At 46.0% G+C, this 18,202-nt stretch overlaps 1 protein-coding gene across 1 annotated transcript in view; it reads left to right on the top strand.

The window, feature by feature from the left end:
* The window catches only part of CAPN8 (calpain 8), an 83,252-nt gene extending 66,238 nt beyond the window's left edge, over positions 1-17,014 (top strand). Inside the window, exons 14-21 of the mRNA XM_030934930.1 lie at positions 4,743-4,811; positions 7,615-7,672; positions 9,270-9,334; positions 13,346-13,414; positions 13,796-13,874; positions 14,463-14,579; positions 15,486-15,544; positions 16,764-17,014. Coding sequence (XP_030790790.1) covers positions 4,743-4,811; positions 7,615-7,672; positions 9,270-9,334; positions 13,346-13,414; positions 13,796-13,874; positions 14,463-14,579; positions 15,486-15,544; positions 16,764-16,787 — 540 coding nt within the window. The 3' untranslated portion in view covers positions 16,788-17,014. The remainder of the gene's footprint in view (positions 1-4,742; positions 4,812-7,614; positions 7,673-9,269; positions 9,335-13,345; positions 13,415-13,795; positions 13,875-14,462; positions 14,580-15,485; positions 15,545-16,763) is intronic.
* The last annotated feature ends 1,188 nt before the right edge of the window (positions 17,015-18,202 follow it).

Below are 18,202 nucleotides of genomic sequence, written 5' to 3'. Positions count from 1 at the left end.
ACTGTGCCTAAGCTGTTCTGTGAAGGATAGAGAAGTCCATGGGAGAACAGATCTAGTGTCCTGCTCTTGGATTGACCTCCAGTCTTTTGGAGGACAAATGATGAAAATATACACAAAAGATGAAGAAAAGAACACACCAGAAAACCCATCTAAACTTGAGGACGTGTAATCTGAGGGGTGCTGGGGGAGTGCCTAGTCTGGGAAAGCCCCGTGGAGATAGTTCTGAGCCGACTTTGGAGGAAGAAATATGTAGGGTTTGCGGTGTGGGTTCACCACCTGACTCCCTTTATCCCTCACTGTGCCTTCAATGTACTGTCCTTGCCCTCAGATGGTGGGTGTGCCGGGTGATGGGTATGTTGGGTGCTGCTGCTCCCTGAGAGCCATGCTGTGTCTGTGGCCAGTGGGCCTGGGGTGGGGCAGGACCATCTACATGGGGGCACAGGCCCATCTTGCACCCCTCCGTCCAACACTGATGTGTCTCTGGCTGCAGATGCCACACGGAGTGCTCCCAGCTGCTGGGCTTGGCATCTTCAGCTGAACGGGGGTGAGGGCAGACATATTCTGTGATTTGACATGTATCAAATTTACAGGCTCCTGTTTCTGCCGATGCATGAGATGGTGCCAAATAAGGATCCATCTTGCCCTGGGGGTTTTTATTGTGAGTTTATCAGATAGAAAATGCATGTCCCACGTCTGTTTTTTCTTTTTTTTTTGAAAGTTTTTTTTTTATTATTATACTTTAAGTTCTAGGGTACATGTGCACAATGTACAGGTTTGTTACATATGTATACATGTGCCATGTTGGTGTGCTGCACCCATTAACTCGTCATTTACATTAGGTATATCTCCTAATGCTATCCCTCTCTCCTCCCCTCTCCCCACAATAGGCCCCAGTGTGTAATGTTCCCCTTCCTGTGTCCAAATGATCTCATTGTTCAATTCCCACCTATGAGTGAGAACATGTGGTATTTGGTTTTCTGTTCTTGGGATAGTTTGCTGAGAATGATGGTTTCCAGCTGCATCCCTGTCCCTACAAAGGACATGAACTCATCCTTTTTTATGGCTGCATAGTATTCCATGGTGTATATGTACCACATTTTCTTAATCCAGTCTGTCACTGATGGACATTTGGGTTGATTCCAAGTCTTTGCTATTGTGAATAGTGCTGCAATAAACATACGTGTGCATGTGTCTTTACAGCAGCATGACTTATAATCCTTTGGGTATATCCCCAGTAATGGGATGGTTGGGTCAAATGGTATTTCTAGTTCCAGATCCTTGAGGAATTGTCACACTGGTTTCCACAATGGTTGAACTAGTTTACAGTCTCACCAACAGTGTAAAAGTGTTCCTATTTCTCCACATCCTCTCCAGCACCTGTTGTTTCCTGCCTTTTTAATGATTGCCATTCTAACTGGTGTGAGATGGTATCTCATTGTGGTTTTGATTTGCATTTCTCTGATGGGGAGTGATTCCAGTTAGTTTCTGAACTGGTGTGACTGCTTCCCTGCGCACTGTAGTTCAGCCAGTGGTCAAAAGCGGCCCCTCCCTCGAGTCGGTGGCAATACCTGGCACCAGAGGCCTTTTCTGTGCTTGTGACTCTTGGTGATCTGAGCTGGGCAGAATTTTCCCTCCTACACTCGCCTCAGTTGCCGATGCCGGCTCAGCCTTCTCACTGCTCCCAGGAGGACTTATCGCTCACAGTGGCATCTCTTTCTATGGGTCCCAGGCATATTAGAAAGGCTGCTGTTTGCCAGTGTAGAGCATGGAACTGAGCTTGAATTCAGGTGCTAAGAATTATTCTCCCTCCTTTTTTGTGTGGGAAGGGCAGGGTTCTGCTAAATCAACTTCAACTGATTCTAAGCCCCCCTTGCACCAGGTTGGCAGGAGTACAATTTTAGTCACTACTGGGACTTCCCATCTCCACCTCCCATGGTATTGGGGTTTTCTAAAGCCCCCAAGCAACAGGAAGTCTCTTCTGGTCCTGGGTCCATACTGGTTACCCCTGTGGTCAGCTCACAGGTTCCTTTATGACTGACAGCTCTTGGGCTTCTGTGCTCAGCATGGGGCCTAGAATCTTTGGTGAACTGGGAGTCCTCAGGCCAATGGTCAAGCCTCCCCTGCTGAGGTACCAGGACATGGCTAAGGAGCCATTCAAGGGTTCCCATATCCTCAAGATCCTGCAAACTTCAACATCTTCTTGGTCTCAGGGAAACCCTGCTTTTTCTTTTTAGGGCACCACTGTGCTGTGACTCTCTCTCTCTCTCTCTCTCTCACACACACACACAAACACTCCAGAATACACAGATAATGTCCTCAGGGGACTCAGGACTTTACAGGAGACAGGAAGGGCTATTGCCTTCAGGAACTTCTGTTTTACTCCCTGCAGAAATCTTCAAGTCACAAACAGTTGGACATTCGAAGAGCAGAATCACCTGCTTTGAATGAGGGAAGGAAAAATTACATGGTGAACAAACACACTCTTGGAATTTAGCCATGTTCACTTTGAAGCAGGGTTGTAAAGATATTCCCAACATGTGATATAATGAATAACAAGAAAATAATTCCTTGCTTTTGCCATGCTGCCATACCATTTGCAAAGCATTTTCATATAGATTGTATCAGGCAAATAGAAGATTCTACTATAATAAGTTCCTTGAGAACAAAAACTATGCCTTTTTCACCATTGCATTCAGACGCAGGTTCTGAACAGTTCCCAACATGTGCCAGGTATTCAGTAAATCTTTTTCTGAATGAACGAATTGTGAAGAACCACAGTTGCAACCATGTACACACGTTTCCCTCATTCCCAGTGTCCAAAAATTCCCTCGTTTCCAATGATAGCCAATAGTGACGGGGTGCCTGCTCTGCGCCTGTGTGTGTCCATGTCCATATACTGTTTTGTTGTTTTTTTATATGCAACTTTATGCTTTTTCCCCAGAATAATAGAATATTACTCCATGTCCAGAATTTATGGACATCTCACAAGATTTTGGTATACTGCATTACATGAATGATATAATGTTGTTTTTTCCCTTACAAAACCACTTTAAAATCATAGATGTGTGATGAGAAACGATGTGTTTATCATTTTTTCTTCTAAAAATCTAGATGCATTTTTGGATTAGCACATCTTCTATGTAAAACAGCATGGTAGACGTTAATATCCTCATTCTACACGTGAGGAAACAGCCCCAGAGAGGCTGAGAGTAGTCAGATGCAGAGAGCATCTTCTGTGATGATCATTCCAGAGGGTGGTGGAGAAACGCATAGGCTGGAGTTTAATCCTGGCTTCACTGTTTACTAGCTGTGTGATCTTGGCCTGTTACATAATATTTAAAATGAAGTAACATTTACAATTCCAGTTTATCCATTGGTGAAGTGTGGACAGTAATGAGACGAACCTCACAGGACAGTCATGAATATTAAATGAAATAATCCATGCAAAGTACCTGACAGGTAGTAAGTACTCAACAAAGACAAGTATTAACACTACAGTGGTTATCCTTATGAGTACAGCATCATCAAGCTATATTGGGCCTTTCGTACTCATCTTAGTTTTATGCATGAGTAGTTTTGGAATGCATGATAGCTTTGGAAGAAACTGACCCGGCTTTCTAGAAATTTCATGTCATCTGGGAAGCTGTCACTTTTCCATTCTGTCTTGTGGTGACAACTGGGCATTGTTCTATTTTGGGCAGAGCCCACTGTCACATCAGAAAGTCTCTGGACAGAAGCATTTATATATTGGTTTGTAATTTCCAAAGGACTTTGACTCACATTAGCTCCCATTTGATTCCCAAAATGGCCCCATGAAAATGGTCAGGTTAAGTCAATATTAGAGTAGAGGCCATGGATGTTCAGAGCCCTGAGATAGTGTCCAGTAACGGGCCAATCTGCTATTAGAACTCCTGGGTTCTAGTTCTGCTCTTTCTACTAGGCCATGTTCTCAACTACTTTTGAAATCATGTTGCTCTTTGTGAATCTGATGAAAGCTAAGAAAAATTTTTTTTTCTGAGACAAGGTCTCACTCTGTCACCCAGGCTGGAGTGCAGTGGTATAGTCTTGGCTCACTGCGGCCTCAGCCTTCTGAGCTCAAGCGACCCTCCTACCTCAGCCCCCCAAGTAGATGGGACTACAAGTGTGCGCCACTACACCCAGCTAATTTTTGAATTTTTTGTAGAAATGGGGTTTCACCGTGTTGCCCAGGCTAGTCTTAAACTCCTGGGTTCACGTGACCTGCCTGCCTCAGCCTCCCAAAGCATTAGGATTTCAGGTGTGAGCCACCGTGCCCAGCCAAAAATGCATTTAAATATGACCCCAAGTTTTCATGCAATTTCTGGAGTTCTGACTCCTTGGAAAATTATCAGTGGTTCCCTTAGGAGTCCACAGATTCACACCAAGATTTTCTGGTGTCGGTGTCATTTTCTGAAAGTGGTTCCGGTTGTAACCTGAATTCAGAAATTCTGGGTTGGTGGGGCTCACTTCCCCAAATCACTTAGAGAGAAAACTGCTAGGCCCCAGGGCTGCCTCCCTGCTCATCCCTGCTGGAATGTAAGATCCCTGGGGCCAGAACCTTGGCTTTCTCTTGGTTTACCACCATGTGCCCCCACTTAGCCCAAAGCCTGGCACACAGTAGGTACATCATAGATACTAAAGGATGAAGGAATGAATTTTAAATCTTTGTCTTTCATTCTCCTTGACGATTCCCATTTTAACTTTGCAAATGTCCTTCTTTTTAGCCACATCCCAGTGAGGTGGATCAGGAAGACAGCCAGTTCAAGAGCCTGTTTGAGAAGCTGGCAGAGAAGGTGAGTGGAGGGCAAACACGGCTTCCCAGGTGGGCAGGAGAATATTCAGGAATGCTCAGGTCACTTCAATCTTTACTCCCTGAGGTCTCTAGGAATAAAAAGGCTGAGACTTAGATCTCAGGGGCCCCCAGCTTCTGTGTTTATCACCGTCCTGTCTTAAGATCGAAGACCTTTCCTACATTGCTTGGGAATTGGTACTGAGGCCACTTATCTTGCTGCATTGACTGACTCTTGAGAAAATAGAAAAGCCAGATCTCCAGGTCCTGCCAAATGCTTTCTGTTTGCAAATTGGCCCTGTCAGATTGGAACCGCTGAATAAAAAGCTGGGACGGCAAAACCTCTCCAAATCGATATGCTTCAGAGTGGGGATTGCCGTCAAAGTGGAAGCCAGCTCAGCTAACCTGGCTTGGGATTAGTGTGCAGGACTAGCCCTGTTCCCTGTCACTGTCTTGCAGCCCTGCCTGCCCTCTGGGAGACCAGCAGCCTGAGGAATCCAAGCTTTGCCTGATATGAATGTAACTTGGGCACTTGAGCAGAGAAAAAAGAACCCCCGATCCTTCTCCCCTGCCCTGGCTTGCATTCACTTTGGTAGCAACCCGGTGGGGGCCATAAGTCAAAGCATAGCCAGGACTTGAAATGTCAAAACCTGCCCCATAAATACAGTGAACGTGTTGCTCTTTGGAGGATAATAAAGTGTGTGAAAAGGACCCCGAAGAGGAAAAAAACAATGGTCTCCACCACCCCCCCAGGGAAGCTCGGGGCGACTTTCTAGACTTAAGGATAAAATAGAAGAAAAGACATCAGAATCCCTCGCAAGAAATAAAACCTGGGAACAGTTTCTTTGCATAGCTATTGAATAAAACCTTTGCAAAGATAAGCCAATTTATGTTTTAGATGGATTTATAGGCCAGTATTTTTGCTAACAAAAGCTTGTTTCCTTAGCTGCCAAGGGGTCATATTTTATTAAGAACATCAAGAATGATGAAAGGAAAAGCTCATATTTGCATAGTTCTTCATGCACCTTATCTTACTTTTCTCTCTGGCTGCATGGGGTGGTATTGGTCACTCTCCTTGCTCTGCTTGTAAAGTGACCTGCACAGAGAGGTTAAGGAGCTGGCTGAAGTACAAGGCCTCATGAGAGATGGGGTCAAGGTCCAAATGTAGACTCTCCACATCCCATTTCTTTCCTGGCAGGCTAATGGGGGTGGTCTTCTAACCCCAGAGGCTTTTTAAAGGGGCCTCAGGTCTGTTTTTTTTGAGACGGACTCTTGCTCTGTGACCCAGGCTGGAGTGCAGTGGGCTGGATCTCAGGCAGCTCACTGCAACCTCTGCCTTCCGGGTTCAAGCGACTCCCGTGCCTCAGCCTTCCAAGTAGCTGGGACTACAGATGCCAGCCACCACGCCTGGATAATTTTTGCATTTTTAGTAGAGACAGGGTTTTGCCACATTGGCCAGGCTGGTCTCGAACTCCTGAGCTCAGGTGATACACCCCCCTCAGCCTCCCAAAGTGCTGGGATTACAGGTGTGAGCAACCGTGCCTGGCCCAGGTCCTCAGGCCTTATTATTGGGACTGACCACTCTGTGCTGGGGTGAAGCCAGTTGTCTTCAGAGGAGACACTGCTTTGTGCAGCTCTTGCCTCTCATTTCCAGTAGAATTGCCAGGGTCTGGCTAGTGGAGGATGGGAAGATGGAAAGTGACTGGGCTAAAGTCACATGATGAATAAGGGACTGGGTTCAGACTGGGACCCAGACATCAGCCCAACACCCTTTCTCTGCATTTCATTGGTCATCCTGCCTGAGATCTGTCCTCCGTCTGAGAGTTAAGGGATGACTTTTCTCTCTGACTCAGTGTTTATCCCAGATGCACACAGAATATCCTATTCTCTCAATCTCTGTCCCCAGTTTGAGATGGGCTCCTGTGTGAAATACCAATTCCTGTAGGTGCAGTGGGGAAAGCTGGCACTTTGGGGTGAACCAACCTTAGGTTCCAGCTCTGCCTCTTGGTAGCTACAAACCACAAGCAATTATGTCACATGAAAATGACAAATGATGTTGTATGTATACAGTTCTCAGCAGTTTACAAAATCATGACTTCCTTAACTCGAAAATGGCTGTGGAACTGTTGTGAGGATTTAAGGATCTTCCACACTGGCTCTGGCACATCTGGTTCAATCCTATCATTGCTGTTCCTGTTACTTTATCCCTGTTCAAGAGAGCCCTGTGAAAGGCAGCAGGACCCTGGCATGGCAGTCTTCTGCACACTGCATACCACACTCATGGCACTAACACACCTCTGGCCAGGCTGCTGGGGTCCCCAAAACAAGAGGAGAATTTGAGTTTTTAAAGATGTCACTTGCTTTTAAAATCACAGTGTTGACCGGGCACGGTGACTCATGCCTGTAATCCCAGCACTTTGGGAAGCCGAGGGGGGCGGATCATGATGTCAGGAATTCGACATCATCCTGGCCAACATGGTGAAACTCTTGTCTCTACTAAAAATACAAAAATTAGCTAGGCGTGGTGGCATGCGTCTGTAGTCCCAGCTACTTAGGAGGCTGAGGCAGGAGAATCGCTTGAGCCTGGGAGGTGGAGGTTGCAGTGAGTAGAGATCGCACCACTACACTCCAGCCCGGGTGACAGAGCAAGGCTCTGTCTCAAAAACAAAAGCAAAAACAAAAACAAAACAAAAGTCACAGGGCCAGTGGACCCAGTGTCTGACTGTGAGGAAGCACTGCATTAATTCACTGTCTTGAAACAACTTGTCAGGGTCTGACATGGTTTGCATTTGGGTTCCTCTTTCTAGGATTCTGAGATTACTGCCAATGCACTCAAGATGCTTTTGAATGAGGCGTTTTCCAAACGTAAGTTCCTTCTTGGGGTCTTTCAGAAAATCTGTAGGAGATGCTGGGACGGGGTGAGGGAGGGGCAGGCATTGGACTGGGAGCACCACAGGTAGGAGAAAGGGCTTTGGTGTCTGACCCCAGGGGTCCTGATTCAGTCCAGCAAGACAAGAGGGGAAGAAGGAGAGGCAGGAGAGGGGGAGATGATGGTGGAGTTGAAGGCGGGGCTGGCGCTGGCGACCAGCCAGCCCCTGCGGGAACAAAGCTCCGTAGTGTCAAATGAAATTGCAGGCTGAGTCCCAGGAGAAAAAATCCCTGGGCTGGCATTGACTTAAGTGAAATTTTTTCACAAAATTAATAACTTGGATACCGTGGAAACCTCTGCAGATGAAAGATCCAGTTCTGTAGCACATCTTGGGGGAAGGAGGAAGGAGGGATGATTCTGACTCTCCTAGACTGTCCTCAGTTCCCCATCTTTAGATTTTTGCAAGCCTCAGAGCTGTCAGAGGGTCAAACTGCACTCAGGAGGAAAGATTTGCATCTCCCCTCTGAGCCCCAGCCCATAGAAAGCCACAGGGAGTTGGTTTCTCTCCGAGTCCAGGGATGGGCCAGGTTAAGTCTTCCAGTGAGTGATGGGCTTCTCATTCACTCACTGCAGCAGGACTGGGCTTGAGAATTCAGGAAGCAGAGGCTTGGCCCAGGAACCAAGTCATACCCCTCCCAGGGACGAACCCAGGGCTGAGCAGATGGATCCCCAGGGCCCAGAGCACAGGCCCATCTCCTTTCCAAACCACTCTTGCTCCTGCAGTTGTGGAAGAGTGGAGAGAAAGAGAGGGGGTTGCAGGGCCTTTGGCACCTGTCTTGGCTCTCAGGTATATGGAAGGTGAGGGTGGAGACCAGGGATGGCTGGAGCTCCAGTGACATGCCTGCAATTTAGTAAGGAAGGGCAGCAGCTGTCATTGAGTGGCTGTATGTTGTGATTAAAAGCTCAGGCTGTGGAGATGGCTGGCCTGCATTTAACTCCTAGCTTTGCCCCCTACTGGTTATGACCTTGAGCAAATCATATAATCGCTCTGGGACTCAGTTTCCTCATCTATAAAATGGGTATAATGATAGCATCTACCACATGGAGTTATTTTGAAGAGTATCTGTGCAGTGCTTATAACAATACCTAGCCATATAAAGTTAGTTGTTTTATTAAGAACTTATCATATATCAAGCCTGGGCTAAAACTTCACTTCTATTATCTCAATTAATACCCAACCAGTCTTTGGGGCAATTATGGTCATTGTTACTGTTATGATTATTCCCAGATGATGGAGGAGGAAATTAAAGCACAAATATATTAATTTGCTGAAGTCTGTGGCTTGTGGGGAGCCAAGCCAAGGTTCAGATGCTGTACTTGGATGCTGGCACTTGTCCGTTCTATCTCCCAGGGCACCAAGAGGCTCAGGCATATCTGCCCACAAGCCTGCCATGACGCTCTCCTCATTTGGCAGAGACCAAGTTTGGCTCCACACTCTTGGATGGTATCTTTGCGAGTCTTCTACCTTGGAGGTTCTTTCCCTCACCTTCAAATGATCCAATTCCCACTCCCCTTTTCTATTTAAATGTTTAGGAACAGACATAACGTTCGATGGATTCAACATCAACACTTGCAGGGAAATGATCAGTCTGTTGGATGTATCCTTTAAATGTTGTATTATTTTTTTACTTTCGTCCTGTTTTTAAAGACTCCTCCACCTTTTCCAGCTAGAAGGAAGGGAAGGGTAAAAAATGGGAAGGGGAACGAGCAGGCATGGAGCATATGTCAGGGATTGTACTTGAAGCCTCAAAGGAAAAATGTATCATATCATGGATGTGCCTCAAAAAGCTTGAGATTATCTCTGTTTCACAGGTAAAGAAACCGAGGTGTGCAGTTTTTAGGTGACTTATTTAAAATCATGTAATCTGGAGGTAGCAAGCATGGGGCATTTGTGTACCTCCTCCCTCTACACTCTGTTCATCTGTTCATCTTCCTCCTCCCCTTCATTTCCACCCATCCCCACCCCCACCCTCTACTGCACCCTGCTTCCTGAGCTCTCCACATCACCATCTGATCTTTGCTTCAGAATCTTAACATGGCTTGTGGACAGCCACTACTGGTAGTTTAGAATTATCACACAAGATAAAACCTATTTGTTCTCCCTGATCTAATTTAACCCTCACTTGATATTGAAGTATGATGTGTTAGGCTGTTCTGACTGCTATAACAGGAGACCATAAACTGGGTGGCTTATAAACAACAGAAATTTATTTCTTACTGTTCTGGAGACTGCGAAGTCCAAGATCAAGGTGCTGGTAGATTTTGTGGTGGATGAGGGCCGGTTTCCTAGTTCATAGATGGCAGTATTCTTGCTATAACTTCACATGGTAGAAGGCGTGAGGGAGTTTCCTGGTGTTCGTTTTATAAGGGCACTAATTTCATTTCTGAGGGTTCTACCCTCATGACCTAATTACCTCCCAAAGCCCCATCTCTTAATACCCTCACATGGGGATTGGGTTTCAGCATATGAATTTTGGGGGACAAAAACACTCAGTCTATAGCAAATGGGCAGTAGTTTTTGGGAGGAATGGAGAAGGTTAAGGCATTCTAGGTGGAAGGAACCTTCTAGGTGTGAAGGCACAGAGGGTGAGTGGTGTAACATCACTTCCTTAGAGCTTTGCCTACGGTGGGTCCAGGTTGCCATTCATCACAGTGCTGATGGTGAAGGTGATTTCTTTAAAAATTGAAGCCTTGGAGGGTCCTTCTCCATTCCTTGGGGCCGCATCCATGATGAGCTCTGTTAATCCATGATGATCTTTACTGTGGGTTCTTTCATTAACTGTGGGGGAGGAAGGATTTTCCTTTGCGTGGTTGTCATGCAGAGTGGTCCTGGATGACAGAGCAGTGTGCACACCTCTGCATGGCTGATCCGCCATGGAGGGCTGGTGCTATCTTTTGGCCTCTGAGCTTCAGGCTGCCACTCCCTGCACAAGGCTGGGGCTCTTTAGCCCTCCTGTCTTTTCTCCATGCTTAACAATTTAATTTGTGGGCCACAAGGAACTGTTAAGTGTTGATTCACTTTACTGCAAATAGTTCCTTGGTTTCTGAATCACTGTCATCAAACCCTGTCTGTTGACTTCAGTTTAGATTTGAGAGTTGCCTTGTAATCTACCCATTCATTATTCCCAATGGTATTTGTGTCTTTCACGGTTCCAAGAGGGGCGTGACTCTCTGCCACTCTTCAGGAGTTTCTGTTCCACAGTTTAGGTGGTGTGGGGCAGTGGTTCTGAATCAGCAGAAATACCCATGGAATCTTTAAAAAAATAACAGCTCTATTGAGATATCATTTACATACCATACAATGCACTCATTTAAAGTATATCTGTCAATGGCTTTCGTGCATTCAGAGTTGTGCAACCATCATCACATAATTTAGAACATTGTCATTACCCTAAAAAGAAACCCTGTACTCATATTACCAGTCGCTCTCCATTTCCCCCAACCCCCACCCCCATCCCTAGGCAACCACTAATCTACTTTCTGTCTCTGTAAATTTGCCTATTGTGGACATTTCATATAATGAAATTATACAATATGTGGTCCTTTGTGATTGGCTTTTGTTACTGAACATGATGTTTCACGTACTATAGCATGTATCAGTACTTTTATCACCCATGGGGTGTTAAAAATACAGTTTAAAAATACAGGCTTTCACATGTCCTACAAAGTGATAGAAAAAAATTATAAAAATTGGCTGAGCACAGTGGCTGATGCCTGTCATCCCGGGACTTTGGGTGGCATTGGCAGGCAGATCACTTAAGGCCAGGAGTTCGAGACCAGCCTGGAACACAGTGAAATCCCGTCTGTACTGAAAATACAAAAATTAGTCGGGCGTGGAGGCACATGTCTGTAATCCCAGCTACTTGAGAGGCTGAAGCACGAGAATCGCTTGAGCCTGGGAGGCAGAGGTTGCGGTGAGCGGAGGTCGCACTGCTACACTCCAGCCTGGGTGAGAAAGTGAGACTCTGTCTCAAACAACAACAACAAAGACAACAACAACAACAAACAAACAAAAACCCCTGATTCCTGGAGATCCTGATACCGTAGGTGTGGTCTCTGCAAGCAATTTTGTCTGGAATTGAAGACCACTGGTGTTAAGGCACAAAGGCTTAGAAACAGACAGGGGTCCAAATTCTGGCTCTACCACTTATTGAGGTGTATAAATTTGAGGAGGTTGCTAAATGCTCTGAACTTCAGTTTATCCTGGAAAATGGGATAATGATATTTAGCTTGTGTGGCTATTGTTAGGATGAAATGAGATACAAGTCTGTAGAGTACCTAGACCCGAGTGTTAGCTTCCTTTGCACACTACTCTTCTGAGATGTGTTGGTTGAATTATTAGTAAGGATTTGAAGGCTATGATGCATTCAACACTCAGTGCAGATTATAGATCCAATAAAACTGACTTCCTTAAAGGATGAGGCTTACAAGACTTTTTGTTTGGCTACTTAAAGGAGGTGAGAGTGATAGTCTGTTTTAGAATTCTAATGATTTGTTCAGAGATGGGGTCTTGTCATGTTGCCCAGGCTGGAGTGCAGTGGCTCTTCACAGGCACGATCTGAGCTCACTGTAGCCTCAAACTCCTGGGCTCAAGCAATCCCCTTGCCTCAGCCTCCTGAGTATCTGGGGCTATTTCAAAATTTTAACATTGGTGCTGTAATGTACATACCGTTTATTGATTAGTTGTGATTGGTGAGAAAATTGCAGAGTCTCTAAGAGACTTAACTTTAGGAGCGTAAGTGCAGTTCAAAACGAAATCCCTATTGACTAGCACAGTGTTAAAAAAACAAATAGTTGTGGCACTTTGGGAGGCTGAGGCAGGCAGATCATTTGAGGTCAGGAGTCCAAGACCAGCCTGGCCAACATGGTGAAACCATCTCTACTAAAAAAAAAAAAAAGAAAAAAAAAAAAAGAAAAAAAATTAGTGGAATGTGGTGGCGGGTGCCTGTAATTCCTGCTACTTGGGAGGCTGAGGCAGAGAATCACTTGAACACTGGAGGCGGTGGTTGCAGTGAACTGAGATCACACCACTGTACTCCAGCCTGGGCGACAGAGTGAGCCTTCGTCTCAAAAAAAAAAAAAAAAAAGTTATGGAGTAAATGTAAATTGGACACAGAAAATCCCTCATAATATCCTCTTGTTTGGTTGTATATTGGCCTATCGGCAGATCCTGTGGCTTAGACTCCCAATCCCATGGTTCCTGGCTCCTGATGTCTTTTCCCATAATATTTTGACATTCCAATAAACTCTAATTAGCTGAATGATCAATCACAGAAATGTAAATCTAGAAGTGAATTTACAGGTCATACAGCTCCACCCTGTAAATAAAACAGGATGATTAGGGTACTCTTGATTTTGCAGATTGGCCAGCTCATGACTTGCCCTTTTTTCCTAGATCTGTGCTTGGCCTCAGAGGAGGGTCTTGGTGCGTGTTTGACTTTTAAATCTTTATTTGAACCTGTTACACACTGTCACCCCTACTGCTCTGCTTGCCACAGACATGGAAGGTTCACTAAGGCCTTAAGGCACTCGTGCAAGCTCACAAGAGAAAGAAATCCTTAAGGCACGTAGAATTTGGACTCAATCATGTTGGTCTTTAATGTGCCTAGAGCAATGGAACGGGCACTTTGGGGCCGGTGGAATTCAAGACGCTCTGGCTGAAGATTCAGAAGTATCTGGTGACTCTTCTCTTCCTTCTGGGCATCCTCTCTTCTGTTCTAATCGTCACTTACACCCATTCCTGGTCCATCATAGTCTGACCACATCCTTAATCACGGTCAAAACTATTGAGACCTGGGCACATTGATCATGAAGGAACAAGAAGGCAATGAGAGACTCTCATGCCAATCACTGCTCTGAAAGCCCTGCTGTTCAGACAGCAAAGGGGCCAGCATTGGCCAAGCTCTTATCTTTGCTCTGAAACCTTCTTGGGAGGAGTCAATAGGGTCTCTTTTTGAATGTGTCCCTGGCCTTTTGAGGAAGCAGTGTGGTGGAGGGAGATGATTCTGGTAGGGGCTGTGAATGGCTGTTTTCTACTTGGGATTTCTTTCCTGCTTTAGGAGATCTATCGGGAAACTGACTATAACCACTCGGGCACCATCGATGCCCACGAGATGAGGACAGCCCTTAGGAAGGCAGGTGAGGACACATCCTGTAGACAGGGTCTTGGGATCCAGGTATGCACATTGTAAATATTTATTCTCATGATGATGATTGCTAGTGATCATCATTTGTAGCTATCTTATATGGGATATCAAGGCAACAACAGAGCTTTGTTGAGTACCTTCCCTGTCCAGGAAAGGGAGAATATTGCTGGATTCCATATAGCATAATATTTTAGAGTTTTTCCAAGATCTCTGCCTGTTCTTGGGAAGGTGACAGCAATTACAGAGGATGGGGCTATGAAGGAGACAGAGAGGAACTGGCCAGACAGGCAGCTGCCTCACCTTCTCTGCTTTCGCTTGCTGATGTCACCCATGGCTGAGTTGGTGCTGGTGCTAGTGCTGGACGTGGAATGAGGCTGAACCTGATGAGGAGTGGCTACAAGGAAAGGGATGGATGGCAGGACGCCTTCTGCGATCCCCTAGAGAAGGCAGAGTCAGACCTGGGTTGTAGATTGATACAGAACCACAGAGGGGCCCCTGCAATGTCAGCTCCTTGAGTGTTTATGGGACTCAGTGCTGAATCCTCTGTTCCACCCGTGACCTAGGCCCCCTCTGCCCTCAGGTTACACCCTCAATAGCCAGGTGCAGCAGACCATTGCCCTGCGGTATGCATGCAGCAAGCTCGGCATCAACTTTGACAGCTTCGTGGCTTGTATGATCCGCCTGGAGACCCTCTTCAGTGAGTCACTCTGTCCTCCAGCACCATCCTACTAATCCCAAGGTGCAAGGTGGGGCAAGGGCAGGACCAAGGGGCAGAACCAGACATTGCCTTTAGGAGGCCAGGGGCCCAGAAAATGATAGACAGGGTTTCTGTAATGCTGGCACCTTGGGGGTGAGGGGCAACTGGACCCGAAGGGGCTGAGGAAGTCCGGGCTAGCCAGATCCAGGACGGATGCTGCCTTTTTTTGGAGACTTACAAAGCTGCCATCCAGACTATCGTGTATCTACAGTGTGCAGTCACTAGGCCAAGATGAATGAGTCCCAGTAACTGTTCTTAGATGGCTTTTAATGTCTATTTATATTTGTTTTTCAATATGGATCATATTGAGAGCATTCCTCCCAGCGAAGGGATGGAGGGGGCCCTCTGGAAGGCAATAGGCATTTTCCTGCCATATTGGGCCTTGAGATTAGATATCTTATTAGGGAGGGATTTTTTCCTTGCACTGAGGTTTGGTAGGTGTTATGTTCTAGTAAGTCAAGGTCAGTTAGCCAGAGACAATGCTAAAGTGCTGGATTACCCACAAGCAAGACAACCACCATCTGTTTGACAACACTGCACCTTGATAAAGTAATTGCACGTTTCTGATATAAAGCTTCTGAGGATGGAGATACCAAAGGGACCATCTCTGCTGGCAATGGGGTTTGTCTGTTTTGGCAGGGGGGCATCTGATCCCCCAAAAGTTCATCGTGTGCCCTGGATCTAGCTTTTTGAGGTCCCTGGGGCTAGGTGGGGACTGGAGGGGAAGGGGTTGTAAGGGAAAGGGGAGTTCCCCAGGTGGGGATGGGGTAGACAGAGGCAGCTCTCTGACTGTTCCCAAGTCCAGGAACAGCTTTATCTAATTTCATTCCTTCTCTGGTGTTTTAGAACTATTCAGCCTTCTGGACAAAGACAAGGATAGCATGGTGCAGTTCTCTCTGGCTGAGGTAAGTGTCCTGAGGTTTGATGAATTGCTGGCTGAAATTCTTGGACCACGTAGTTGCCGAGTGGTGCTTATTCCTGTTGAGTGTCTTAGTTCCATGTGAATACCGTGCACATTCTGTGGCAGGCACTGGGGGGAGGAAGGCAACTGTTATACAGCTTTCCAAACATTTTTGTTTATTATTATTATCATTGTAAAGATAAAGCTACAGCTACATTTCAGATAATTTCAGAGATGCAAGCCCTTGTTAATTTGGATGGAGCTGTGGGTGGTGGGCACAATATAAAGTGTCTGGCTTCTAGGACCAGCTGTCTTAGAGGGACCCATGGAAGGATGTAGGAAACAAAAATGAAATTGCAACAGGTAGAATGAAGATGCAAAATGAATGAGTGTTTTTTACTGTGTACAAGCCACATAATGTTTTTGCAGAAAAAATCAGAGTACTTCCCCTGTGGACACTGCACCCCTGTGTGGCAGAGGCCTTTACTGGCCAGAAGGGACAGCAGGAAGTGTGGAGATGTCTCTAGGGTCCAGGCAGGGGAAGGCATTGGCCTTTGACTTGCTTCTGAGGCGGTGGAACTAGAGCACCAGGTTATTACTGGCTGTGCCCGGTTGTCTGTGCCCATCTACTTTCTTTTCTTCTCTAAAGTGGGAATGCCATTGACCTCTTTCCTGTAGCCCAGGAAAGGCCTTCCTAGAAATAGACCTGTGGATTCTTACAGATACCTGGACAATAGTGTGGAACCTGAAATGGAGTGTGGTTGTGTGGGTGCATAAAATATACATATATACACACACACAAATATACATATATAGGAATATATATGCATATAGAAACAAATACATATATAGGAAAAGATATATACACATATATAGGAATCTATAGGGATATATTCACACATTTATTGTGTATATATATGTGTGTATATATTAGTATACACTATTGTGTGTATATGTGTGTGTGTGTATGAATATACATGCACATACCTATTTTGGAGCTCCCTTTGGGTCTAGAGCTTTTTCTGAGTCACGTTTCTGTAGTGCCCTTGTTCAGGAGTTAGTGACGTAGTGAAGGCCTTCCTTGCTTCTCATGTTTGAGCAAGGCACTTACTGGAGAATGGAGATAAAAAGATCATTGCCATGTGAGGCAGGAGAGCATTGATGGTGAAAGCACCCCAGCCCCTGAGAAGCCAAGAACTCAATCTCATCCTTTTCCTTTGCAGTGGCTGTGCTGTGTCTTGGTCTGACCTGGGGTTTCGGACATCAGTGACACTCCCTGCCCCACTGCTTGCCTCTTGTCACCTCTTCTCTACAATTTTGTGAACATTTATGCTCCAGTGGCATTCACTGGTTGTTCATACCTTTCTTGCCCTGGGTCTCTTTCAGCAGCACTGAGCTGTGAGCTATGTAAGCCGACCTGGTGGGCCCAGTGGAGGGAAAGCAATCAATTAAAGTTGTGAGCCAGAATGGTTTCCGCCTTTCTCTCGTGATATGCTATCTGGGCTGTATCCTGGGCTTTTTATGCTTTAGGAAAGAAGATGTTCTCGGGAAATGGCACAATACAAAACTGCTGAAATACAAAATGTAGGTTGATTTCTCAGAGAAGAGGTCTTCTGTGGACCGAGATGTATCCAGAGGCCACCTTCAGGAAAGGAGCCCAGGAAGGGAGCAGGGATGGGATGCTGGGAGAACAGGGCTTTCTTCCTTATTTGCAGACACGGGAGGCTGCTGGACTGTACTGAGGAAAATTCTTACCTGGCAAATAGCTAGAGGGGAAAGGCAGTTCGGGTTAGTTTTGCTCACAGCTGAACGCTGGCATCTTTGTTTTTGGTAAGAAAATAGATGGCACAGCCATGGTGTCCTAAGGGAGGAATGAGGACATGGGCTGGTTGTTCTATGCAGACACGAAATATCAAGGAGAACACACACACACACACACACACACACACACACACACACACACACACACACATGCCTTGGCCCTGGATCAGTCTGATTGATTATGGATTAATTTTCTCTTTCTGGAAGTAGATGTAGATGAATGTTCCTTATAGGAATACGCCTCCTAAGTACGGCAAGCACTAGTTGGCTTCAATGCTGCCTTTGAGTCTCCCAAGACCCAGTCGGGAGGAAGGGGCAGGCCCTTCACTGAAGAGAGGAGGTAAAAGTTCTGGGCCCTCACTGATCAGGGAGGGGCTGTGCCATCACACCACTGCAGGGAGGGCTCTGTTAATGTGATGGGAGAGAAAGAGATATAGTTGTTTTAGCAGCCTGCGGGTCCCAGAAGAAAAGGGGTCCTTCCTCGTCCAGTCAGGCATAAGACAGAGACACTTCAGCAGCAGGACTCAGCAGGTGTGTGCCCGGCCATGCTCCGGCTGCCTGGAGAGGCCATGCAGCCCGCTCCTGTGCCCAGCTGGTGTGATTCTTATGCTCATTGACATGCCAACCAGGAACAAGTCTTTGTTCTACCCACTGTAGAGGACCACAACCAATTCTCCCTAAGTAGAAAGTGCTATGTTATAATCCACTTGCAACAGGTAGTTTTATTTTGAAGCCCTGCAGGGTTCAACTACTTGAGGGAATAGTCTGGTAATAAATAAAATACTGTCTTAGTACAAAGCATCCTTTGCTTTCAGGGTCCTGAGTCTGAGGTAAGGACTGT

Source organism: Rhinopithecus roxellana, chromosome 8 (assembly GCF_007565055.1).
Source record: "Rhinopithecus roxellana isolate Shanxi Qingling chromosome 8, ASM756505v1, whole genome shotgun sequence".
Lineage (NCBI taxonomy): Eukaryota > Metazoa > Chordata > Mammalia > Primates > Cercopithecidae > Rhinopithecus > Rhinopithecus roxellana.
This window is presented reverse-complemented; position numbering and strand designations above follow the sequence as displayed.